This window comes from Cottoperca gobio, chromosome 11, assembly GCF_900634415.1.
Source record: "Cottoperca gobio chromosome 11, fCotGob3.1, whole genome shotgun sequence".
Lineage (NCBI taxonomy): Eukaryota > Metazoa > Chordata > Actinopteri > Perciformes > Bovichtidae > Cottoperca > Cottoperca gobio.
The window spans coordinates 14,052,986-14,079,385 of record NC_041365.1 but is presented as its reverse complement, the minus strand read 5'-3'; the positions used below and the strand labels follow the sequence as shown (position 1 = coordinate 14,079,385).

General features: G+C 41.8%; 1 protein-coding gene across 1 annotated transcript in view; it reads left to right on the top strand.

Moving 5' to 3' along the window:
- The first annotated feature begins 290 nt into the window (after window positions 1-290).
- Window positions 291-26,400, top strand: part of grin2da (glutamate receptor, ionotropic, N-methyl D-aspartate 2D, a) — a 124,217-nt gene continuing 98,107 nt past the window's right edge. Inside the window, exons 1-5 of the mRNA XM_029443000.1 lie at window positions 291-509; window positions 2,253-2,390; window positions 9,560-9,826; window positions 17,357-17,544; window positions 22,522-22,662. Of these exons, the coding sequence (XP_029298860.1) occupies window positions 336-509; window positions 2,253-2,390; window positions 9,560-9,826; window positions 17,357-17,544; window positions 22,522-22,662 (908 nt within the window). The 5' untranslated portion in view covers window positions 291-335. The remainder of the gene's footprint in view (window positions 510-2,252; window positions 2,391-9,559; window positions 9,827-17,356; window positions 17,545-22,521; window positions 22,663-26,400) is intronic.

Genomic DNA, 26,400 nt, shown 5'->3' with positions numbered 1-26,400 from the left:
CACTGCTGTTGGCTGTCCTGGCCTGCACGGGGCCCGTGCGCCCCTCGCCCCCCCTGCTGCTGCGGCCCCGGGAGAGAGAGAGGGACTCGGGTGGGGTCAACATCGCTGTGGTCCACTCGGGCTCCTCCCTGCTCCCGGAGACTGCGGTGGCGGGAGGCGCGGGGGTTGGCGAGCCGGGGACGGGACAGGGGCAGGGACAGGGGCAGAGGCAGGGACAAGGGCAGGGACAGGGGCAGGGACAAGGTCCCGGTCTGGGAAACGGTCCGGGAGGTGGAGGCGGAGGAGGAGGAGGAAGGGGAGTAACGGATGCCGCTTCGTTGAAAGGAGTAGCTGCGATGGCCTCGTTTTCCACCTCCTTCTCATCGTCTCTGTCCCTGGCGGCGCTCGTTGGGGAGACGGTGATGACGCCGTCAGGTCAGGCCAACGTCATCTACCTGGCTGTGAATGAGAGTAGCCCGGGGAGCCTGCTGTTACAGCTGTGTGAGCTGCTGGCCACCACACCACTGCAGGTACACATAATATCACACTAACTCTCCCTTGTCCCATAGATGTTCAAGAACATTTTACAAACATTCCTAACACGACTACCTTTGAATGAAATGATTGGATTTCATACCACTTTTTAATTTATTGATTTATTAATTGCTGTCGTGATGTAAAGAATATTTCAACAAATATAACAATACATATTTTTGTAGTAGTTTATAAAATACATAACCCTCCCTAGCTTTAATTTACCATCTTGGGAAACTATTGCGTAACATTGTCCTAGTGTACACATTCCCTCAGTATAGCAAAATGTTTCATGATCCAACTATAAAGTATGTTTTAATCTAAATCATGCTCTTTCACATGTAGGCCAGGGGATGCTTAAAAATATTGTGTTTGTAAGACGTTTTGTCAAGACCAACATCAGAAAGGTGCAGGGACGATATTTCAGACCCTGGAAGATCAGAGCCTAGCTGAGAAAAGCTTTCACTCCATCAGACTATTAACACTCTGTTGCCATGGGTTGCTTGTTTGTTTTCATTCAGTTATGTTTTAAATTAACTGCAAACTGTCCCTTCATTCAGTCATGTTCATTTTCATTGTGCAGTTTGTTTATCTTTTCACTCACTCACTCACTCACTCACTCACTCACTCACTCGCTCATTCATAGTATAACAGCTTGTGGATGGGAGTCTGCACCTCAACTCTGAGAGCTGCTTGTGATCATACTGGCAGAGGTAACACAACATGCTATACTCTTGATTCATTTACTCATTCATATATTCATGTAGTCCGTTTGTCTGTATTATGTATGTATCTATTTATCTAATTTGTGTCTATCTATTTGTCTTCATGTCAGAAGAGTGGAGAGGTGTTGTTATAAACATCTTAGATCAAGTATGATATTAACTCTTTATAGTAACACTAGCTGTCATGTTTTCCAGGTCCTGTCTGTAGCCGATTTGCTTATCAAATGCTTCCCTGTGAGAATTGAGCTGTCAGCTACTATTAGCTTTAATTTTCTCCCCTGAATCGCTACACGAAAACAAGCATTAAGTCATCAAGCCAGCCTCAAATCACTGTTGCTCCTCCTCATATCATCACAGAAAATAATGGCAATTTCCAGAACTTGATGCATTTATCCTCAATTCATTACTGCTGCTGACAGTGCTTTTATGTAAGGTAATCACAACACAACTATGGTTAGCAGAATGTTCATACAAAACATGGCTTGTTTGCAGCAGTATGTATTCAACAGCCACACCTCTTAGTAAACCCTGTAGGAGCTGAGGTGGCGTATAATCCAGGAGCTTATGTGTTGTTTTTGTGTTGTGAAGCAGCTTAAGTTCTGCAGGTACAAACACACACTCTTCTCCTGACAGGATGCCAGTCCAGTGCAGAGACTTTACTCCGATTTTTATCTCTGTAAACATTGATTGCCAGCACAGAAGTCCCGTTTTTAAAAGCCTCCAACAATTGTTTAATTAGTTCATTAAACTAAAAGAAAATTCTTCAGCAGTCCAGACATGTGTTAGCAGGGTAAGAAAGTAAAATCTTTATTGGAGTATAAACTGTTATCTTGAATTATGTGGACAGCTTCTAAGTTAATCTTGTTCTGATATATTTTTGCTCACTTGGTGCATACGACATAAAATAAACATTGTTCAAGTGTTATGAGAAGTTTCTGAAATTGCATCTCATGTATGTAATGCCTTTTGTTTGATGTGCTTTATTTTACTGTGCAACCTTTGTTTTACTTCCAGGGATTGGTGTTTGAGGAGGAGAGACCGCCGCCGCCAAACCGCGCCCCACTGGCCCCAATGTTGGAGTTTGTCTCCGCTCAGACAGGGGTTCCTGTGGTTGCCGTAGGGGGAGGGGCCAGCCTGGGACGAGAGCCACAGGTATATTTCTTTACGTTGCAACGTTGATTTCATTTGGACTAAAGATAGAACTGTCTGTGGATTAAGAGATGAAACAACGAGTGACAAATTAGCTCTTGAACTGTATTTACCATTCTGAGGTTGGATTCATTTATTTTGAATTAAGATTACAGACTAGAAATATTGCTTCATTGGAGTTAAAAGATAAATTCAACAATTAAGGCTCCTTCTTTAAGCAACAGTCAGTTGCCTTCATGAGCATTGAAACATCTCTTACTTGCTGCTCATACTGATCATTAAAATATTACTTATCCTATTATCTATTATCCCATCACTTTCAATGTAAGTGATGGGGGACACAATCCACAGTACTTGTTTCCCTGAAGCTAATATGACACAACAATATTTTTAGTATAAATTACCTCTTTTTGTCCTAATCCTTCGAACAGGCAAACACAAAGAGGGAATGACTTAAAATATTATTTGATTTAAAGGGTGGTTATGGTTTAGTTATGGCTGAGGCTGATGGCCATTGCCATGCCATGATGCTGGTATAAATTGCATTATGTATATTATCAGTAAATTACTGTCAAACAATTCTATTGAAGTGGGTGGAACCTCATGTGGTCTGTAGTCTTTCCATGGATGGCAACTGTTTCTTTAGATTATTATTATGCCTTTATTTGATAGTGATGGTGGATTTGAAATTGAGCCAGGGACTCGCTCCTTTGGGCATTTGCGCCCATATGGTATGCGCGCTAAACACTCTAGGTCGCCCGGCAACTACTGCTTAATAGACTGTTTCCTCATGAGGATTACACTATTGACATAGGAAGTTATATATTAGTATTTATTTCATTTCTGATTAATATTTCATTCATCCATCCATCATCTACCGCTTATCCGGGGTCGGGTCGCGAGGGCAGCAGCTCCAGTAAGGAACCCCAATCTTCCCTTCTCCGGGCCACATCCTCCAGCTCCAACTGGGGGATCCTGAGGCGTTCCCAGGCCAGTGAGGAGATATAATCTCTCCACCGAGTCCTGGGTCTTCCCCAGGGTCTCCTCCCAGCTGGACGTGCCTGGAACACCTGAGGCGCCCAGGTGGCATCATTACTAGATGCCCGAACCACCTCAACTGGCTCCTTTCAACGTAAAGGAGCAGCGGCTCTACTCCGGTTCTCTCACGGATGGCTGAGCTTCTCACCCTATCTCTAAGGGAGACGCCAGCCACCCATCTGAGAAAACCCATGTCGGCCGCTTGTACCCGTGATCTTGTTCTTTCGGTCATGACCCAGCCTTCATGACCATAGGTGAGGGTAGGAACGAAGATCGACCTGTAGATTGAAAGCTTTGCCTTCTGGCTCAGCTGTCTTTTCGCCACAACGGTGCGGTAAGTAGTACCGCCCCCGCTGCTCCATCGTCCCCTCACTCGTGAACAAGACCCCAAGGTACTTGAACTCCTTCACTTGGGGTAAAGGCTCATTCCCTACCCGGGGTAGGCAATCCACCGGTTTCCTGCTGAGAGCCATGGCCTCAGATCCCAACCGCTTCACACTCGGCTGCGAACCGATCCAGTGACTGTTGAAGATCACAGACCGATGATGCCATAAGGACCACATCATCTGCAAAGAGCAGCGATGAGATCCTCAGGTCACCGAACTGCAACCCCTCTCCTCCACGACTACGCCTCGATATCCTGTCCATGAAAATCACGAACAGGATTGGTGATAAAGCGCAGCCCTGGCGGAGGCCAACATTCACTGGGAACGAGTCCGACTTACTGCCGAGTATCCGGACACAACTTTCGCTTTGGGCTAGCAGGGTCTCACCCTTGCTGTACACAGCTTGGATGGTTCCTCGCCTCCCGTTCCTGAGGTGCCGGATGGTTTTCCAGAAGCACCTTGGTGCCGACCGAAAGTCCTTCTCCATAGCTTCTCCGAACTTCTCCCATACCCGCTGCTTTGCCTCTGACACGGCAGAGGCTGCCGCCCTTCTAGTCCTTCGGTACCCTGCAACTGTTTCCGGAGTCCTCCCGGATAACCGGAAGGACTCCTTCTTCAGTCGGACGGCATCCCTAACCACCGGGATCCGCCACGGTGTTCGAGGGTTACCGCCCCTTGAGGCACCTAAGACCTTGAGACCACAGCTCATCACCGCAGCTTCAGCAATAGAGGTTCAATGCCCCTAACCTCCACAGGGATGTCTGAAAAGCTCCGCCGGAGGTGTGAGTTGAAGATCCCCAGGACAGGGGCTTCCTCCAGACGTTCCCAGTTCACCCGCACTACCCGACGCCTCACACCTTGGGCAACTCCGGAGAAGAATAGAGTTCAACCCCTATCCAGGAGTACGGTTCCAGAGCCAAGACTGTGCGTAGAGGTAAGCCCCACCAGATCCAACTGGTAGCGCTCCACCTCCTGCACTAGTTCCGGCTCCTTCCCCCACAGAGAGGTGACATTCCACGTCCCCAGAGCCAGCCTCTGCTGCCCTGGTCTGGTCTGTCGAGGTCCCTGACCATCACTGCCACATATGTGACAGTGCACCCGACCCCAGCGGTTTTTCCCATGAGAGGTGGGCCCACAGGATGGATGGATGGGAGGCACCACACAGCTTCTTCGGGCTGTGCCCGACCAGGCTCCGTGGCAAACCGGCCACCAGGCGCTCGCTGTCGGTCCCTCCCTCTGGGTCTGGCTCCAGACGGGGGCCCCGGGCTTCCTCCGGGCAGGGTCTCTCCTTTCCTTTCCCTTTTTTTCATGAAGTCGCTTTGAACCATTCTTAGTCTGGCCCCTCGCCTGAGACCAATTTGCCTTGGGAGACCCTACCAGGAGCACTAGGCTCCAGACAACACAGCTCTCAGGTTCATAGGGACACACGCACCTCTCCACCACGATAAGGTGATGGTTCCCAGAGAGGTTAATATTTCATTTGAAATGTAAATAATGAATAAGATATTTTTGCATCAAAGCATCTTTAATTGATTTGTTTGGCCACTTGGGAGCAGCAGAACAAAATAGAAACACAACATTAACATATAATGACGTTATATACTGTAGTTGATATGGTGAACGTGTGAGCAAGCAGTTGCCTATTTACACATGCAACAGACATCGAGCCACAGTAACATTAATTTATAGTTGCGTATTTGGCCACCTGATAAATGTAAGTCCATCCTTCTCCTTTTACTTCTGTTTTGGTCTCACATAAATCCTGAATTCTCCGCTATGTTCACCTGCTTGTTGTTGACTTTGTTTGTCTGCTGTTTGATGCTAGGCAGGAAGCTTACACTTGCATTATTAGAGTATTCTCACTAAAAAGATCTGCAGCTGGAAATGGGTTCGATGAGAGCGATGCGACTCAACCAGAAAGTCGTGAGTCTTAAAAAGCAAACAATGAGGTTAGCAACGCTAAAATGCTACGTGCTACTCTACAGTCAATTCTTTCCGGGTTCATCACTGAGCTACACCTTTCATGTTACACATTGTGTACCTAAAGGCCCTTTAGGTAAATGTACCAGTATTAGAAAAAAAGCAGAAGATATTTCCTCCCTTCGTTACACCACATTAGGTTTTCATCATAGCAAGAGCTGGCACGGACTTGAAGCAAGGCTTCTTTTATTTAGACATTACTCCTCACAGAAATGTACATTTCAGCTCTGGATGTGACAAATACTTCAGGCCTGTGAGTAATACTGATGTATAACAGTCACTACCTGTGGGCTGAGGGCTGTAGCTCATAGTGTTGGTACCAGAAAGCACAGCTAAGTGAAGGATCTGTAGTTTCATGCAGACTGAAGTCCCTTGTACGCTATGGTTATTTTCTGAATGCTAAACATATCAGAAAACATACTGCTCTGGCCTCATCAATATGCAGTAATGAAGAAGAGGGAAATTACATTTCTGTCAGAATTGCTCTGGTTCTGTCACTGCTTCTAAGCTCACCAGCATCAGAATTGCTTCTCATTACTGAGTAGAGGAAATGTGTTGGTAATTTGACATTTTCTAGTACACACTGTTTGAGTATTGCAGTCCTCCATATTACAACTGAGAAAAAAGTGTATCAACATTTGCAATCAATATATTTTATATTTGCTTTTTGGACCAAAACCAGAGTTCCAGTTACAAAATTCACGATCCAGTTAATCATGATGATTGCTGTGTCCCCTTGTTTTAAAATGCTTGCTTGCTCTTTGTGGCAGACTAATAAATGGGTGACAGCTCTCCAAATGGCATTAACGATAACCATATCCAGCTAACAAAGCAGTGAAGTAGGACAGGTGTGATATTTTAAATAAATGGTCCAATTTGTTTAAAGTGGATCTTTTTGACAGTATGATGTGGTTATTATGATTCCTACATAACTGTAACCTTAGCGGTGGTAAAATGTGATGTATCACACTCAGCTTGGGACTGAACTGTCAGCATCTGAAAATATTCATTATCAAAAGCGGCTGCGATTAAGGTGGGAGGTGAGTTTGCTTTGAAGTGCAGCACTACTTTTGCTCTTGTCAGACTCAGTAAAGTCCCTTTGAGTACATCTCTACACCTCTAATGTGCTCTATATTTAAATACTAATGCTAGATGTTTTTACGAAGCCTCATATGTTTTTTTACCTTTAATATTCTAATATATAGACTCACTGAGCTTTAAGATGTTGTCCTCAAACCCCTGGTTCCACACGGACTAGCTGCTCTGGGGACTACACTCAGATAAGATAAGATTGAGCTCATGGCACACCACTCAAACATTCTCCAACAAACACAAATGATTGATTGGTGTGCCATGGCTGGTCCTTGTTTGGAGATGTTTGGTCAGATTCAACATGTTCAATCAGTGTTTGTCCGTGTTTGATAAAGTTTGGTCAGTTTTCCATGCTTTCAAATGGACAATTACTCCGAAGTACACGTATTCATATAGCAACGCAGCTCACGCATGCCAAATATTATAAGTAAACTGAAAGACCAGCTGTTGATTTATTGTCGTTATTGTGATGTTATTTAGCTAACATGGCTTAATTTGGACCTTGTAAAGAGAGGAACTCTTGGTAGAGCTGTGGGAATGTGTTCTCTCAGCAATTTTCCAACCAAAACACCCAGATGAAAGCAAACAAAAAGATTGCTGTAAAACCCAGGACTAGGCTACTGCTAAAGGGCTAGCTTAACATGTTACTTGTGAAAAAGCTAAAGTTTAGTTTCAACTATAGACAGTTTAGTTAACAAGTAGATCATTTAGCATACATAGATCGCCAGTTGCTTGCAGATTACGAGGATTTAGTTAATCTCTTTCCTTTTCCACTGTTTTTGAGTCTAATGTTAGTTAGCTGGAAAAGCTATGGTTCCGTGACCCTGCTTATTGGGCTTCAACACAACACATGGGCATATTTGTCTCCAGAGTACCTCTGCATTAGAGAAATGTTTGTATAACTACACTCTAATCAGTTCTTAATTGCCTTTGGGACGCTGAGTCATACATCTTTTTTCTGACACACGGCAAGAATCATTCAACCTTGTATCAATAGTGCTTAGAAAACTGTGACTTGGGACAGAACGTCAGTCATTGTTTCTGGTGAGTACTAGTAGAGTATTTGAGCTTTATCTTCCAATAAGTATGAAAATGCTGTTTTATTTTTCAAACTACACCCCCCACCACTTGCTCCCAGCATGTTCCCTGTAGACTCCACTCCAAACTGGGTTAAGAAATGCTTACATCATGAATCAGGCTGATGCTGGTTTGATATTTGACCTAGTTCAGTGCAGCGTAACCTGAGGTGAGGCTTGTCAACACAGGAGGGCGTTGATACTCCCTGAAAGTTTCCTCTTTGATCATCTACATGTAGACAAAGATGCATAGTTTTGATGATTCATTTAAACCCTTGCTCACTGCCTCTAGGGTTTATGTTCAGGTAAAGCAAATTAATAAATTGTTAACAACACTCCTGAAAATATTGGACAATGTCCAAAGAAAGTGCAGAGGAATATTCACGCTGCCATGATAAGTCCTTTGCTTTATTTCAGTGTTCAAGATCATATTCATTCCAACTCTTAAGCTATATGGATTCTTCCTTTATTCTAGTTTAAAAAAAATACAATAAAAGACAGAAAGAAATTAATTCTTCTTTCAACCAGTGAGCAGCTCATCTATGCAGATTGAAGGAGGAAGGCTATCACTGTTTCTGAAAGCCCTATTCAGAAGCCAATGACTCTTTTTGACAGACAGGCTGTTTTATTCCTCAGAGTGTTCCCCTCACAGTAAATCTGAAATCAGTCAGCCACAAGGCAAAGAAAAGAGCTGAACTGGATGAGAATAGCAAGAACTACCTTAGACGGCTACCTTCTGGATTCACTCTAACAACTGGGATATGTGCAGTATGAGTCCAACAGTCCCTGCATTATGTTCATGACAGTTAAGCAGTGAAGACCAGTGTCAGTGGGCTACTTTTCACCTTGCTAGCTTGTCTGCCTGTTCTAGAGGTAAACCGTAAAGTAGCACATAACACAACTGTCCTTGGACAAACCCACTATAGCAACCGGTCGCCCCTTATTACAGTAATATTGCAGAACTTTTACCCAGATTTCAACCAGAGGAAGACTTCCACCAGCTGTCTGGCTGGAGCAATGTCAGGTAGTGAAAAGTGCACAGCTCAATGCCATTGTAGTAAAAAAATCAATTGTAACACCAAATAAAAACTCACAAAAAACATAGTTGAACTCACAATCAGAGTTGTCTACTCGATATTCTTTTAGTATAAACTCACACGGTCAGCGATGGTCAGCTGGCAGTAAACATGCGATCAGATTAGCTTGGTAGCGGTAGGGCTAGTTGTCTTCCTTGGACTTAAATTTGTTCCGAACTGTAATAACTTTTATTTTTGTTCACATTATTATGCATTTAATACTTAATAAAGAGAAGTTGAGGTGAAATGTGAGTGTTGGTTTCTTTATCGTTCTCTGCACTCTGCAGGCTTCAGGGCTCACAGATATGCATGTAGTGTCTGACTTTCATGCTGGAGACTGACTGCATCCAGTTGGCTTATTTACTAACCTTAAAGGAAAAATATGGTTTATTACAGCTTGAGCATTATCTTCGGCAGCAGCTTGAGCAGTCATATTTTATAAACTGTAATATATATTTATTAACTACCTGAATGCCTAAATGTACTCTTGGATTCATGTTGACTCTTTCTCTCATTGCTTTCAGGAAAGCGGCTCCATCTACCTCCAGTTCACCTGCTCCACTTCCCTGCAGCTCGAGGTCATCTTCGAGGTGCTCGAAGAGTACGATTGGACCTCCTTCTCTGTGGTGACCACCCGTCATCATGGCTACGAGGACTTCCTGGCTATGGTGGAGGGCATGACGGACGATTCATTTATCGGCTGGGAAAAGAAGAGTGTGGTGATTCTTAATGTGACAGATGACCCTGGAGGGACCCGAGCCAAACGGCTGCTCAAAGACAACGAAGCCCAGGTGAGTCCATTTTGATTATTCTCCTAAGTTTCTGCTGGACACAAGTGTCAAAAGGGTAAAATAATATCTCTTATGTTAAGTCATGTTTTAAATTCTACAATAGTCAATATTTAACCTGAAAAATCAACACCTGTCTCTCATCTTGATGAGCTGTCTACCTTGAAATGACTTCTTCTGTAGCCTGAGGCTCAGCTCACTTATATCTGTAAAGGCTCCACAAGCATTGCAGAAGCAGATGGTGAACACAGCCAATCTCTAGTTTGAAAAAGACCCTCTCCTCCATTATTACTGTCATTTCTGTGGATTTCAGCTGCTAGATTCACCTTGAAACATTCTTGTTTAATGTTGGTCCATAAAAGAGGAAGTGATACACAACCTAACAGTGAAAGGTTCCTAACATCAAAGTCTGTTTTTGTTGGGATTGGGTTATGTACTCACAGGGTCACAGACAGACTCTGGTAACATATAATAATCTACAATACGAAAGGGTCGAAACATGCATCTATTTAAGAAGTGTATAATGCCACAACTGTGAGTGTGAAGAGCCTTTATTCACACACACACACACACACACACACACACACACACACACACACACACACACACACACACACACACACACACACACACACACACACACACACACCTCCAGGAACGCTTGAGATGTTTGTGGACTGACTATCAGAAAGAGCTATAGAGCTCCTGGTTGCATCTTAAAAATACTTGAAGTCCAAATGAAATGGCATCCCATTTTGTGTGTCAAAAGTCATTACAAGAACTCCTAGCCAGTGTCAACATCAGCCAATGAAAGATAATTAACAGTTGATGCTAATCTATGTTAGACACCCCTGGGCTAGATGCAAACAAACCACAATATATATACAAAACAATAAATATAAATTTCTCTTTTGCGATTTTCTCTGTATACTGTAATAGAAAAACAGGCAATTCAATTTCAGTTGGACTCCAAAAACTCAATACCAGGTTAATCAACTTTGTCAGATCGATGTATTTGCGGTGCTCTCTCTGCACCTGCAGTTATAACATTATACGTTACTTCTTCAAGCATCTTAACCAGAGGAAAGGTTCTGAAGAAAGCAATAAACATCACACCATTTAAAATTGGCTTACAGTAAAAGCCTTATTTAGGGGAGGTTGACTGAGGACACACGATTCATTTACACTGACATCGTGTGGGACCACACACCCACACACACTGCTGCACACACCTGGGAGCTTTGTAGTGTAACTGCAGCGTTTAACTGTTGCAGCTCTGCACTGCAGCTGCCCTCCTGAAACAATGAGCATTCATCACTGTGTGTAGGGATTCTTTAGCAGTGCTTCATTTTGTATGAAGAGTTCACTGTGTGAGAGTTTTCAAGCATTTGGTTATAAAATCAGCTCAAATTGTCAAATTCAGTTTTTACAAAGTGACCAATCACACTAGAGGAGCAAAGGGTTTAAAGGTTATCGATGTTTATAGTGGAAAATAAATCTAGTTTTTCACTGCCTAACTTATTCCAAGTACAATATTATCAAACTCAGGGGTCTTGGTTATCAGCCTTAGAAAGCTTTAAAATTAAACAGAAATCAGACTGTGACACATTGCCAGTAAACTTTTTCTAACCATTCACAACATAGAAGGTAAGAAATGAAGAGACTCTTTGTTACGACCTGACTCAAGTGGCCACAACAGAATAACAACAATAAGCTTCATTTTAACAAATTATAGCAAATAAGACCAATTTAGAGGGTTTTACTTAAAGGTGTCGATTCTGTCTAATTTTGTACAAATGTTTATGTTTTTGCTGTGAAGCACTCTGGGCTGCAATTATTGTATGAAAGATGCTATACAAATAAAGCATATTATTATTATTATTATTATAAATTAATAACATTCAACCATGGCGCACTCCACTTCCCCCTTACATTGCGTTTATGTCACAACACCGTGGTTTCCAGTTTGATGCACAACCTGCATATTTCATGGACAGTATCAGATTTAATTCCCAGTTAGCTAACAACCATTAGCTAGCTAGAACACCTTAACTTACCTTGACTCACTGAGAACGTGGGATTGGTAACGGACCAAAGCCGGACACTCGCCGCCATACTTGTTTCAAACCCTGTTTCAAACCCTGTTTTTCCCACATTAACTGGAAACTACTAAGACTCTTCATCACCGACGATGCAGAGATACCACGTGTGACCAAGGTCGTTATACTATTGGCTCACAAGCCTTGAAAGCAACGGCACTGGCAGCAACCGTATATCTTACACAGAGACACTGTTGTCCCCAAAGGTTTTGATACAAATTAATTCACAATCATAGTAATAATTATGTTTTTAGGAAAAGCAATTTTATTCTGCACTTTTCTAAAAGCTCTGTTAATTTTTTTTTTTCTTAAATTATTCGTCTACATAAAATGTTCAATCAATAATACCTTTAGGTAATTAAAGTTTAGGGTGCGGTTATCAGTGAAGTCAGGAGTGTGTGGTGTGCATGAGTGGAAGATGTGGGTGCGGGTGTTGAGATGTCGCATTAAAGCAACAGAACTAAACATCCTGAGGTGTTCCCAGTTGCTGTGACTATCACCTGCAGACAGCACAGACAGGTGAATAACCCAGCAACACATAACAGCTGCAGACAAACAACCCGGCTCCAGATGTAATGGTCAGTAAAAGCAGAATGGACATCATCTGAGGTGACCTTATCATCTCACCTCATCTGGCTAATAGGGAGGAAGGAGTTTCTGGTGCCGTGGGATATTTTCTCTTCCGTCTCTCCCAACCCTTGTCTTTGTGCGTGAGCGATATCTCCTCCCTCTCTCTGTTTCACATCTCTCTTTCACACTGTATCCTTCTTATTCGTGTTCACTCTTTGCTCTTATCATTTTTTACCGTTGTAAGCGTAAATGACCTTTGTCAAAATGAAGTCAACGAAAGGGAGAGAAGAAGAAAGAAAAGGAGAATGGACAAAGAGCAAAAGAGCCAGAGTGAACATGATGTAATGTAAGGAAATTGATTTGAAATGTTGAATAGGAAGGGAGAGAATGAACTCTGTGCTGGGATTTAGACGTGGAGAGATGTACACATTTAGATGTCTTTTTTTTGGAAAGATGAGTCTGTAAAGGTGCAGGATATTTTAAGAGATGGGTAAATGCATTTCTTGCCATTATGACTGCATTGCATATATGTACGACACTTCCAGGCTATGTTATTGTGCATGCTCTCTTCCTGACATGGCTTAATGGGACAATTAATGAAATAACGACATTCTCATCAGCCTCAGCTGTCCTTTGTGTTTAGGACTAGTTAGCAAACGCTAGCATTATAAAGTACTGAACTTAGATGGTGATCATGGGAAAGATTAAACCTGCTCAGCATCAGCATGATAGCATTGTCATTGTGAGAATTTTAGCATAATGGATGTGGTTAGCATGCTGAAGTTAGCATTAAGCTCAATGGCTCATGGCTGTAGACTCTGAGGGGCAAATTCACAAAAGCATTGCACGGCTCTTGCACCCGATAAACCTGTGCAAATAAGACAAAAGACTGTGTAAATCTCAAGGCACCATCAAAGGGTAAAATGCACCCGTAATTGCGCTGCGGTGCAAATAGTGCTCCTGTGCTATTTCCACATATTTAAACGAGGTATTTGTGCATACATCTGGCACAAAATTGGCCCCCCTCTTTGCAAATGAGCCTCATTGCAAAACCAGTCCAATTCACAAAGATCAGCGCAAACATCCACACGCAGTTACAGTGAAAGTATTAGCATCTTCAGAGTGTTGGTGGCATTTATAAAAGGTGTCCGCTCACACTCCGTTATTTAGCGATGCAGTGAGAGGATGCAATGACAGGAACAAATGAATAAAGCTCTCCTGCATGTCATTTTTATAGCATAAACAAATAAACAAAATATTTCTTCCCTCTCCCTTCTTTCCCAAATCCTGGGCTTACATGTTTCCCTTTCCTCTCTCTTAATTGCCTTTGGGAGGTTTGGATGGACGTGGCTCTCTTGACAAGGCCTCTGGCTCAGCCTGACTCTCACCCCTCACATTGGCCTCAAGCACATTTAAACTATGCCACATGGATAATTGCAATCAGAAGCAACAAAGGGTGAAATGCACTCAGCTGCAAAACTTTACCGCCGTGTGTGCGCTGTCATATAATTAGCACAATAACTTTGTGAATGAGACTTTGAGACGGAACAGATAGAGGTTGCAAATGGTGCACAGTTCATGGTGCTATCAGCGGCCACAATCCATTCTTTGTGAATTCGTCTTGTTAAAATGAAAAGTTTCAAGTATTTTGTCTTTTTAATAATATGGAAGGTCAATTCAATCAAATGGTTTTATCGGCATTAGTATTTAAATAGGAAATGAAAAGAACTGTAGGACATAAAACTCATAATCTTTCTTTACACTTGATACTTCTGCTTTTGGATTTGAAGGTTGTTTTAAATCTTTGGCCTTCTGCAGTTGTCAGATTTGATGTTGTTAAACACATTGATTATTTTCAAAGGACCAACATGAATGGGAAATGTCAGGTGGGATTTCAAACTACCTTAACATGCTGGTGCTAAAAGTAATTTCTCGGTTGAGAACTGCTGTGGCTGCTTAACTATTATTAAATGATCCCAACAAATAAAAAAGATGTCTCATGTCTTAGCACGGGTTGCAGGCCAATTTCTGCATAATCCTCCCAAGATGCTGAGGTCGTTGATGAAAAACCAAAGGGTACTCAAATGTTACTATAGTAGCGTTATAGTGCAGGTTTAGCATTGCATTGTATAAGTCCTGCACTGTGAGTGTATGCTAAAAGCCACTCCTGACACACACACATGTACACACCCTTGACGTTGGAATCATTGATTACATTTGGTTTAGCCTCATCTGTGCTGTGAAGTGAATATAATTCAGTTTCCCGCTGAGACTTTTCTTTACTGCTCTCTCCATCTCTCTCACCCTCGGTTTTTCTTCTGCTCCTGCTCCCTCTCTCAGCGTACATTAACATGTCACACAAACACGCAAACAATCTGTATTTCATTTACACCTCAGATTAAAATTAGCCTCCAGTGCCCCCAAATAATTCCTGTGCTGCTCGCGAAACATAAATATGCCTTGCCGACCTGACAATTTTCTGTCGCAGCTAATGCAAAATTATTAATCTTACGTGTCTTTGATGCATAATCTTGGAGCATTGGAGCGGCTGTAGTGCTGCGTGGGCCATTTATTTTACTTCAAAGCTTGCCTTCGCCAATTAGCATACCGCAGGCATCAGCCGATGATTCGCATCTCTGTGTTGTGACGGGTAAGCAAGGGAGCAGGCGTGTTTGTTTTTCCTCTGCATGTCTTTACAGGAGGACAAATGCATGACAAAGCAAGCGGTGCAGCAACATCAACTGCTCGTGTAATGCTATTTCTTTCACTTTTTCATTTAGACTGATATTGAAGTGCAGCTCATGTTTTAAAGGTGTTCTCAGCGATTAACCACCAGCTTCAAAGTTAGTTAGTTTAGTTGTACTGGTGTATTTTGCAGTCATTACAGAAATACTGCTACTTAAACTTAAAAGTGGTATAGTGATATTGTAAAAAACATGAAAAGAATAGAAACAACTCAAGAGTAATTTGGAAATGCCTATTATTGCTAGGTGTTAAGAGTAAAAGTGTAATTGTTCCATTGTGAAATAAAAAGTACCTTTTGAACTACCTTTTGAAAAAAGGTAAAAGAAAGGGTAAAAAGAATAGTAACACAAAATTAAATCAAATCCCAGTTCTCTATTAAAAGATTATTTTGTACCAATATTCTCCACTTTGGAAAGAGAATTCTTTCATTTCAGCCTGGATGCTGATGCGATTAAGCTCTGTCATGATAAAATATGAAGAACCACGGGCATCTAAATGAAGTGTTTTCTTGCACAATGAGATGTCCAACGTTTGAAAAATGAGATGCCTGCACTAACAAAGTGATTGATGGCACGAAATTATAACAAATTACGCCTCGTTCTGAAGAATGGAAGAAGTCGGAGAAGTCAGAGAACTCGGCTCCCTCTGCGGAGGAGAACACTTTGACGGACTGGATCCTCTTTACTTCATACATATAGAAACGTGAGGCTCAAGAAATGCCAGCGCCGTACCTAAAGAGGTCTAACATACCCTGACTGTTGAGAGGATGTGATTGAAAGGTATTGAGCGTTAGCTTGAACCTCATGCCGACCCTGATTCCATTTGCAGTCAGTTTAGTGGCGGGGATCGGCGTCATCTTGCCGTACTCTCTTACACAAGTAACAGCGGTGGATGTGCAGCGAGCATGTGACGGGATCCGCATGCCACACGCCTGCTGCCATCAGAGTGTTAGTAAAGCATTTAGATATTGACTAATTTCAGTTTCATAACCTCTCCAATTGTCTTATAAAACTGTGGCGCACATTTTCCTCTAGTGCTTCCTCTGAGTAATCATCTGAAGTACCCTCAGAATGAACCACACACACACACACACACACACACACACACACACACACACACACACATACACACACATACACACACACACACACACACACACACACACACACACACACACACACACACACACACACACACACATATACTACAGTGTACTTCTCAACCTCTTCGTGTTTCACGTTTTTTACTCTCGCTTTGCCTTTTTAATCTCGCTCCCCCATCCAATTCCCCCTCTTTAATAATGTATGAGAGGGAAATGCAAGCAGACCAAGAGGCACCATTTCTCAAGTGCATCTCACTGTGTTAGAAAATAAACAGGATAAGCATTAATGTATAAGTGCACCAAGTGTACTAATGTATAAATGAATATAATGTATAATTGTAAAGGAGACATGAACGGACATAATGGGACCAAGCAGCAAGAACAGGAGAAGATGAAAAATGTGATGAAAATCTACCTTTTGCCTCTTTTGCGCTACACAGCCATCTCTCCTTCCTTTCTTTTTATGCACTTCTTCTTCATTCTTGCTCTTTCTTGTCTTTCTTATTCTTCCTTTACCCCATTTCCCTCCCTATCTTTCCTTCTTTCAATACTTTCATTCTGATGTTGTCTTCTTCCTTCCCCTCTGGCCTCTTTTTAAACTAATTTCTTCCTCAATTCTAAATGACCTCCCTTTCTGTCTTTCATTCCCTAACCCTTTCATTCCCGACTCCCTCCACCTATCTTTCATTACATCCTTGTTTTTCTAATTACATATTACTCCACTACCTCTCATTTGTTTATTAATTTCCTCTCCTTTTATTGTTTTCTCTCCCCCTTCTCTTTTTTTCTTGTGATTGATTCATCTTTCGCTCACTAATCATTTTAAACGTACTCCTCATTATATTCTCTATTGTTCCCTCATGCTATCCCTCTACTCTACCTCCTGCCACGTCTGACCCTTTCCATCCCTCCTTCTTCCTTCCCTCCCTCTTCCTTGCTTCCTTTACTACTAATGAATTCCCCCCTTCTCCTTCCCTCCTTCCATTAGTTAACTCTCTCCCTCTCCTCCTCCTCCAGGTCCGTCTGCTGTACTGCTCCCTAGAGGAGGCTGAGCTGGTTTTCCGTGCTGCCTCGGCAGCAGGTCAGGCCGGACCCAGTCACATGTGGTTCGCCGTGGGACCGGCCCTGTCCGGTTTGGGCCTGGAGGGGCTGCCCAAGGCCTTATTCGCCATCCGGCCACAGGGCTGGAGGGACGAGCCACGAAGGTACGAGCAGAGCAGAAGGGCTTCAAGGGTTCACTGGCTGTGGTGCTTCTACAGGTCCAGAGGAAATGATTGGAAATAGTATAAATGGTGACCTTTTTCACTTTACATGGATGGACTTTTGGGGCTAGATGAATACAAAACAGTATTAGACCAATGACTATCCGTCAAAAGGACCAAAGGGACTGTCCCTCAAGCAAGCCTCATACAACATTTATCTGCTGAATTTCTGCTTCACTTACTTAACTATTCCCAAAGTGTTTGGCCTTACCCCTTGGTCTTCAGGAATATCTAAGTAAGTGAACCTTGAGTTTAGAATTATTTTGATTTGTGTGTTCCCAAGGTCACAAATAAACTGCATGCTCAATATTTATTTAGCTGAAGTTTGCCAACATCTCCTAACATTAGCTGCCATAAGCCTCTAGCTGGAGACCCAGTGAGACTGGAGCAACACAATCCCAGAGTGCAATAAACTGACCAAGGGTTTGTTCTACTGACTAGAAATGTAACTTTTCAGCAGTAAAAGGAAGTTTGTGGTTTTTAGTCCTTCAAAAATAACATGGCTTTGTGTTAAAAGTAAATGTCCTTTTCACTTTTTCTCATAACATTCATGGCTGTGTTCATATATATTTTCATTTATAATTGTATTAAATATATTTCCAATTAGCAGAGTTTGTCTCTTTGAAACCTGCAGATACCCAGTTAGTGAACCCTTTGTTTTTCTCAAGTAACATGTGGAAATGTCAAATCCTAAGTGAAGTAGCAATATGATTCTGAACCTTTAATGCACAAGAGGGGTTTTGCATGATTTTCTGGTGCTACGTAACGTCTACACAATGTTGTGCGGTTATTACTGTTTGCTGAAGATCTATGCAGTTCCGATGTTGTAGTTTCTTCTCTCTCAGCTGAAATGAGGATTTATATGTAATAAGTGAGTTCTGCACTACAGAGTCTTAAAACTTCTGAAAACCAAACCCTAAGATTTTAAAAATGCATGAGGATCAGAGAGAAAATAAACTCACTTTGTGCACCTCCATGGTTTTTCCTGTAGTAACACACAGAGGTACACAGTAAAATTGTCCAACCACCTGCTCTGTACATGATGTATTCTCTGCTGCAGCGATGACATGATTTAACCGCAGGGATCATTAAATTTTCATCTAATCTAATCCAAATAGACTGACCAAGTGGGTCCAGGTGAAAGGTGGAATCCTTTATTGATTTGAACTATTAAATCCACCTCAGTCAAGATGGGAAGCATAGGGGGAGGCAGGTTAGAAAGCATTTGTAGAGTTTATGAAGACCGTTCAACAATGCAGGGCAAACATAAACATTTTGTAAGTGAGATTTAGTTTGAGTTTGTTGCATCATAAATCCAAACAAGGTCAAGGATTACAAATTGTGAAATAAATTTGTACACTTGTCAGTATACACACAGCTAGATGTGTTACATTTGGAGACATGAAATACCCACTGAGCTCTAGGATATACATCATCCCACATGGGTATTGCCACATCATCCGCTGTCTACCGGCCATCTTGAATCCATTGAGATGCAGGATTTCTTCCAGCATGCCAGGCAGCATTTCGAATGCATCTGATTCCTACGCTTGTGAAATTGTAATGCTCGAAGGAAAGCCCATGTGTGCAGCACACTTGTCACTACCAGGCAGAAAGTCACGGTTCGTTTTGGAACACTGATGGTGTGACCCAAGACTCGGGCTCAAAACTTAGAGGGACGTGAACAGCGCTGATGGGTCCTTCTGAAGAGACCTGACTGTCAGCCTGAACCTGCAACTCATCCCTAAATGAAAAGGTTTAGACTCACTCAGAATAGAACTTAGTTTGCATTCGGGAAACTCCTCCTCAGACTCAAAATTCCCAGTTTTATCAACAACAGGAAGCGATTAATACTAATTTTTGCATGCCAGAAGAATCCAAACTCCTGTATACTGTCAAACACTAACTTTACAATATTTACAATGGTTTAACAAATAATGTATCAGGTTAAATAATGGTGGTAATATGTCCACATAGTGAAACCTAAACCTTTCTTAAGTTGGAGTTTATGTCTGGCTTCCATTATTAGCACCATGCCAGTAGTGGAAAAGTATTAAAGACTTACTCTTCTTTTCATTTTCATTGGTCTATTTGAAGCAAGATATTTACCAGCGACTGAAGGCAATCACCTGGTAAAAAATGATTTGGTCACGTGACATTTCCCGGCTTAATGAGTTGATGAGGATCGCCTAAATGCGCCATTACAATGCACAATGAATTATTGGATACAGAGGGGTGCAAATAATGCACCAGCTGCATCCTCCAGATTCTTACAATTAAATATTTCAAATGAATCTGACACAGTTATCCTCCCCCTCACCTCCGTGTTATTTTACAGTCTGCTCTCTGCTGCAGTGTTTATGACTGCTGCTGCTGATGGATCCTCCAGAGAGCCTTTCCAGACACTAAAGAAATTATGCTTATGATGTGGACCAGAACATATTAAATAAACGACAACACCCACTGCACCGCTAACAGCTCTTCCAAGTCACATGTGAAATTAGATTCAACCTTGTGAACTGATTCAATATATCGTAACGCACAATATAAAATTTTCTGACCAGAGCATTTACTGTAACAAAAATGTCACAATTTTCAAAGATATGATAGCAACATAGTACAACTGTGAACCGCCCGCTGTTCTCCCGAGGACACCATGAGTGTGAATGAGTTTCCTGTGAAGAGAAAATAATTTGTGACACCTTAAAATTTATGCGCAGAGCACTTCTGAACTCTCTTCAACAGTCCTTCCCCACTTCGAGTCCTGTCCCGCCAGCTTGTTTGAAGTGGTAATGCACTGAATTTTGGAAGCATTGATGCTTTATGAATTTGGGATCATTAGATAGGATCTCCTGCCTTGCTAGAGCTAAAGGACTATAACGAGAGCCTATTGTTGGTCTTAAAAGTTTATTTAACATTATAAATGTTTATCATGTATAAAACGATGTGAGAAGTGCCTGGTTTTTATACAGGGTTACTAATCAGAGTTGATTTTACAGCGATATTAAATAGCTGTGCCTGTTAAATAGTCTCTCTTTGAAAGCTTCCTGTAGATCAAAGTCTGATCTATTATTAACTGTCCTGAGAAACACAGCAAGAGAGTCTGCTGATATTTATTTATTATATGAGGGAAACTTGAAACATGGAAATATTTCAAAACTGGATGTTCAGAGTTGTACTGAAGTCTTGCTTGCATTAGTTTATTGGCACCAGCTGCTTCATTCATGCATCAGTTACTCATGTATTCATCTCTTTAAACATATTCTAGTTTCCATTTGTAATCTTAGTAGTATTGACCAATCATGTTTGAGCAGGCATTGGTTGTATGCAGGTAAGCAGACGCGTGGAGAGCAAAAGAGGCTGAACGCATTGGACGAAATGCCATCTCGGAACCCATTGGCTATCGTCTGACGATGATTTAGCTTCATATTAGCTTAGCGTTAGCTTGTACTGGCTACTGGCTACTTGTGAAACAATCTGTTCGTCTCTCAAATGCAACTCCATTCCTGCGTCTCAAGTTGCTAATTGGACGACAATGTAAACAATGAGCAGCGCATGGAAAATAAAGTCTTGGATGAATAGCCAATGAATTCTGTGATTGCTCATTAATCAGCTGCTCAGCAACCACCTGACTAGTAACATCTAATCTTATTCATAGCTGTACAAGGTGGCCTTTAGAAACTTACACTTTTAACTGACTACTCCCCTAGGGGCCAATCACACCGAGACCCAATGCTAGAAAAGCGTCGCCAGCAAAATGATTGTTTTCCTACAGTACAGCGCACCAGGACTGCGCTTCTCTCTTCTGCCACATTTTTCTAGTGTTTTTTAGAGACGTCTACAAATATTCTCAACTTGGCGTGGAGTCGCATCGCTTGTCAATGTCACACTTGGCCCAGGCAGCCAATCACATCAAGGAATAGGCAGGCTTTTCTACTTTAATACGTCCTTCTTCTTTTGATGCCGGTAGATATGGTGATTGCTAGTTAGTTGGCTGTTTGACTGTAAAAGCTACAGAGTAAGTGTAAGTGTAGAGGGGATTCATTAATCTCATGTTGTGATAGTTTCATGTAGGCCACTGTCTTTGAGCGAGAGAGAGAGACCATATATTTCCGTTAATCACATTTGATCGCCTGGTAGAGCACACTGCTCGGCTCATCAGACACGTCTCGCTGTTTTTGACCAGCCATGCCTGTAGTGATGCGTCTCAGTGTGATCGCATCTTCGATGTATTGATATTCTATATATCCAGATAGTTAACGAGATGAAAATAATATCACTTTAGAGCTTTTGGAACATCTACATTTCCAATATTGTTTTCTTCTCCTTTTAACTCCCAGTAAGACAGCACATAATTGTATTTCCCTAAATGTTGCAGTATCCCTTTAACACCCAGGAATCAGGACAGCACACAGATGTTTCTCAGCTTGGCTGGTCTCTGATGATTTGTACAAAAGCAAATAAGAGAGAAAACTGGCCTAATGCTGATGAGTCCAGTTTTGAGCTGATGAGTCCGTTTGGATTTTTCTCTTTAGTCATGATTCATCACTTTCTGTTTGATAAAGTGCACACCCCACCAGAACCTAATTTGTAGAAATGTGGTAATTCTACAGTGTCTCAGTCATTGAAGATGTAATTACTTTTCATTTAGTTGAAGTCATATCATTTAAGCTGTCAAGATGGGTGTTATTTTTCCCATCAGCTTTAAGGTATGGAGGAGAGGAGTCCATTCATTTCCCCCCATAAGTTTGTGTTTTGCTGAGTTCCCATTGTCACTGTACTTATTCAAGCAGTGACAACCATCTTCCACCCCCAGACAGTCTCTCTCCTGAATTTTACTGGACGTCAGCGGAGTCAGAAATTACCTTTGAAAATGTGCCAGTGTCTTTGTCTAACATAGTTTTCTCCCTAATCCTGCAGGCGCATTGCCAAAGGCGTCTCTGTGCTCACCCATGGGGCGATGGCTCTGCGGAGGGACCAGGGGAGCACCAGCCGGTCACAGTACGCTGGCAACTGCCAGAGTGACAGCAACCAGACCCACCGAGTGCCAGACAGAATCAGGTGAGAGGGAGAAAGAGGAGAGGACAGAGGGTGACTTTGAATTTCGTTGTCATTCACACCGGATCCTGACATACAGCAGAGTGAGCGAGCAAACAGCAGAACAGCATAGAAAAGCAAATAGTGGCAAGCAGCTTTAGTGGAGCTTCCACATTCAGAGAGCTGAGTCATTCTTTCCTGGAAACAGCTGTTTTCTTTCTGCAGTGATGTTTTACAGGTGGAACTCCACATGGTGGCTACTTATGAAGACATGGATTTTATTTTACTGGTCTTGTTCTTGCTAATGCTACAGATTTAGATGATTCATTACTGTATATCATGATCATAAGGTTTTCTCCAGCTTTGGATTTACATATTATATATTTCATATTCATAATGAAAGACTTTGAAAGTGAGAGTGTATTGATTTTGCGACTCAGCAACACTCTCCAGGGTCACATTCAGCACTGCCAAAACATATACAGACATTTTGGTGCATTCATGTTCCGTAGGACAGGACTGATGCTACTTTATCAGTGAATAATGCAGTTGTCTGTGTATCCTCAACAGGCAACACATTCTCACTCCAAACTTGTCAAAAAATGCAGCTTGGTTGAGTGGCCCTATGCTTCAATTCATGAACTTCTTGTAACCCCTTTAGTGCCACTTTTGGCTTGTTACATGATTAGTGTCAATTCAAAATAAACTTCCGTCTCCACAGGAAGTTTATGTTCAGGCAACAAAACAACTTGGTAAGTGTTAGGAAAAGATTGTGGTTGATGTTAACTTCAGGGACGAACAAGTCATGTGACGAACGACTGACGAGACAAAATATCAACTGTGACTTTCAGTTTCACACAAGAGAAAGTGTTTTTTAATAATGGCACTGGTGTGTTTACATTGGCGTTGAAAGCCTGGTGCATCACACACAGATGCTAAAGGGTGCCTGTCGGTATCAGATGCCAAGGGGCAATGAACAAGGTTTAGTGTTTGACGCTTTAGAAGGGAGAATTGGTTGCAAATTGATATCTGGAAAAACTTGCTCTGTATTTTATTTTCATTTTATTCCACATACATCACTTCTCTGTTGGTTTTGTAACACAGATGTGTCGGTTTTTACCATGATGCACAACAGCAACAAGATTTTTAAATGTTCCAATACAGTGTCCAAATTCAGGGTTAGTTGCGTTTCAAGGATTTGGCCCAAGAAGGTGTGTCCTTCAGAAGACGATCAGGCTGAACCTGATTTTGGCCCAAATTAGACTGTTTAAAGAAAACTAATGGTGCTTTTGGTTTGTCAGGTTGTCAACTTGTAAATCGCCAGGATGTCAAACGACCATGAACAGCATCTTCAAAACACTCTTATATTTCAGACAATTCACCCCTCAGACCCAGAGGGACTGTGGATATGTGGAAGAAAAGGAGGAGAATAGCAGAAGTCCAACTTATAACTGAATACTTGACTGCTGCTGCTCTTTGGCACAATCCCCCAGACAGTTTGGAGAATCAGGTCTCGCTCTCTTTTCAGCTGTCGAGGTTACAGGAGCTGTCTGGTAACATGCTGCTACACTGGCTCTGGAGATTTGTGTTCATATTTACTTATACAGTTGTACTGTATAACATTTACAAATGAATTGTCTGCAGGAGAGACGCAGAATATATGCATGAAGGGCGGTTTGTACTTTGGGTTCCATTGATTCAACTTTCAGGAAAAATCTCTATCAGGAGACAAAAACACATTTAAATCAGGAACCCTGGTCTTAACAGATAAAGTCAAAATGCCCTCAAGCAAGGCAATGAATCCCACTCTGCTTCATTTGAACTGCTAAGAGAGGACAGTATAGCTTTGCTGGATCTCTGGCCTCATATTGAACGGAATATGAAGAGGCGTGTTTCTGGAAGGAAAACAAAAGGTTCCAAGACAAGTAGGTGTGAAAACAATAGCAGGGCATTATGTGGGACCTTAATTTGCATTTAAAAGGAAATAACTGAAGTGGAGATAGTTTGTTCATGTACAGCAGCAAAGCTGATGAGTATCTGGAGTCATGTTTCTGAAGTTGTTTTTCCTCATAATTGTTATTGTGCCTTAAAAATGTCATGGATGGACCAGTTCACATGAACAGTTCCAATGACGTCAGGCTGCATTGGTATTGACAAGTGTCACCCAAGAATCTGTCAATAGGGAGATTATTGACAATATCTGCAAACACAGTAAAAGCCCCATATTTCACCATATTTGTCAACATTTCAATGCTGAGGTTTGTTGCAGTCTGTGTTCATTCGCTACAAACAGCAAATGTATTAATTTGTCCTTTAGCTACCATGTGTACATGGCTCGTCTGTTAAAAATACGTTTCCCTCGAAATGTAATGGAAAATGCAATTTATTTATATGGGAATGTAATTTAACAGGAAACAAGCTGGTGCAAGAGACTTTTCTCCCTTTTTAAATAGTTTTCTTTAGGTTGGCTTTAGCTCAAGTGTTAGAGAAAATTGTTGGCTAATTGTGGGCCTTAACAGCAGCCATTACAGGATAATAGTACATTCTAAAACATAACGTAACAGCAGTAAACATAGAGACGAGTGATGAGATCAGTTAACTAGCTCAGTAATGTCTGCGTTACCTACCAAAGGTTTGCTAACAATAGCTAACATTAGCCACCATAAGCTACTTGTGATACCAGACCAACTAAGGCTGTAACAGGAAAACCACTGAGTGTATTTAATTATGGAAGTCTGCATTTTATTTCTTAACAATTAAACTTTTTTATTTCTAAGCAGAATAATATGTCTCCCTTTAGTGTTAACTGAAAAAACTAGATGTTCACACCTGTTCCCTGTAATTGTATGGGTATTGTAAGGCACTCTGGGAAATGCTCCTCCTGAAATAAATGCAGATAAAAGCAGATTGAGGAAGAACAGCCACAACATAAAGCTAAATTACACCAGAAAATAAAAGATTGGTGTAGATATGACAAAATTGATGACAGCGTTCGAGAAATCTTTCCTGCACAGACATCAAGTAAGACTGCAGATGGATGGTTACCGCAGGTTGCCTGCCTGCGCTCTTTAATGAAGTGAGGAGGCTGATTTTAAACTCGGAAAACATTTCATGCCCTTCAGAATCTGGCTTTTGAATGCTCTCAATAAGGAGCAGGGCTGTCTGTCATGCTGACAGGCGTCGAGGCTCGTGGGACTCTCATCGAGTGGCAGTGATAGTCCTCGCTACAGCAGCATGAATGACACCTGTAACACGTGAAAGGTTTTACTCTCAAGGGAGAACACCTTACCAAAAATGGCTCCTCTCCGACTGAAGTGGTGTTTTGAACAATTGTGTCACCTTATTTACATTTAAACATTTTTATTTTGGCAACACTGGAACTTCTGAATCCATAATGGTTCATGGATTCTGCGTTAGAAATCTACCTTTGTAACTGTAAAAGTCTCATATTTATATAAAATCCAGATGTGATTCAATACATTTCAGTTGATTCTTTGCCACATGTATTCTTTGCTTGTCTTGTGCTGGATACATATTTTCTTACGCCCTCCTGGAGTACAGAGGGGTGGTAATGCAACCAATACTGTTTGGTAACTGCCAAAAGAAGAAGAATACACTTAAAAACTGTTTAGCTCACTGGTCCTGACACTGGTCAGGGATCAGATAACACTACAACAGCACAATACACCTTTTACTGTATTTGACAGGTGTTGAAAAAGCTGGAACTGCTTCCTTGATGTCGCTTTAATGTGACAGAATGAG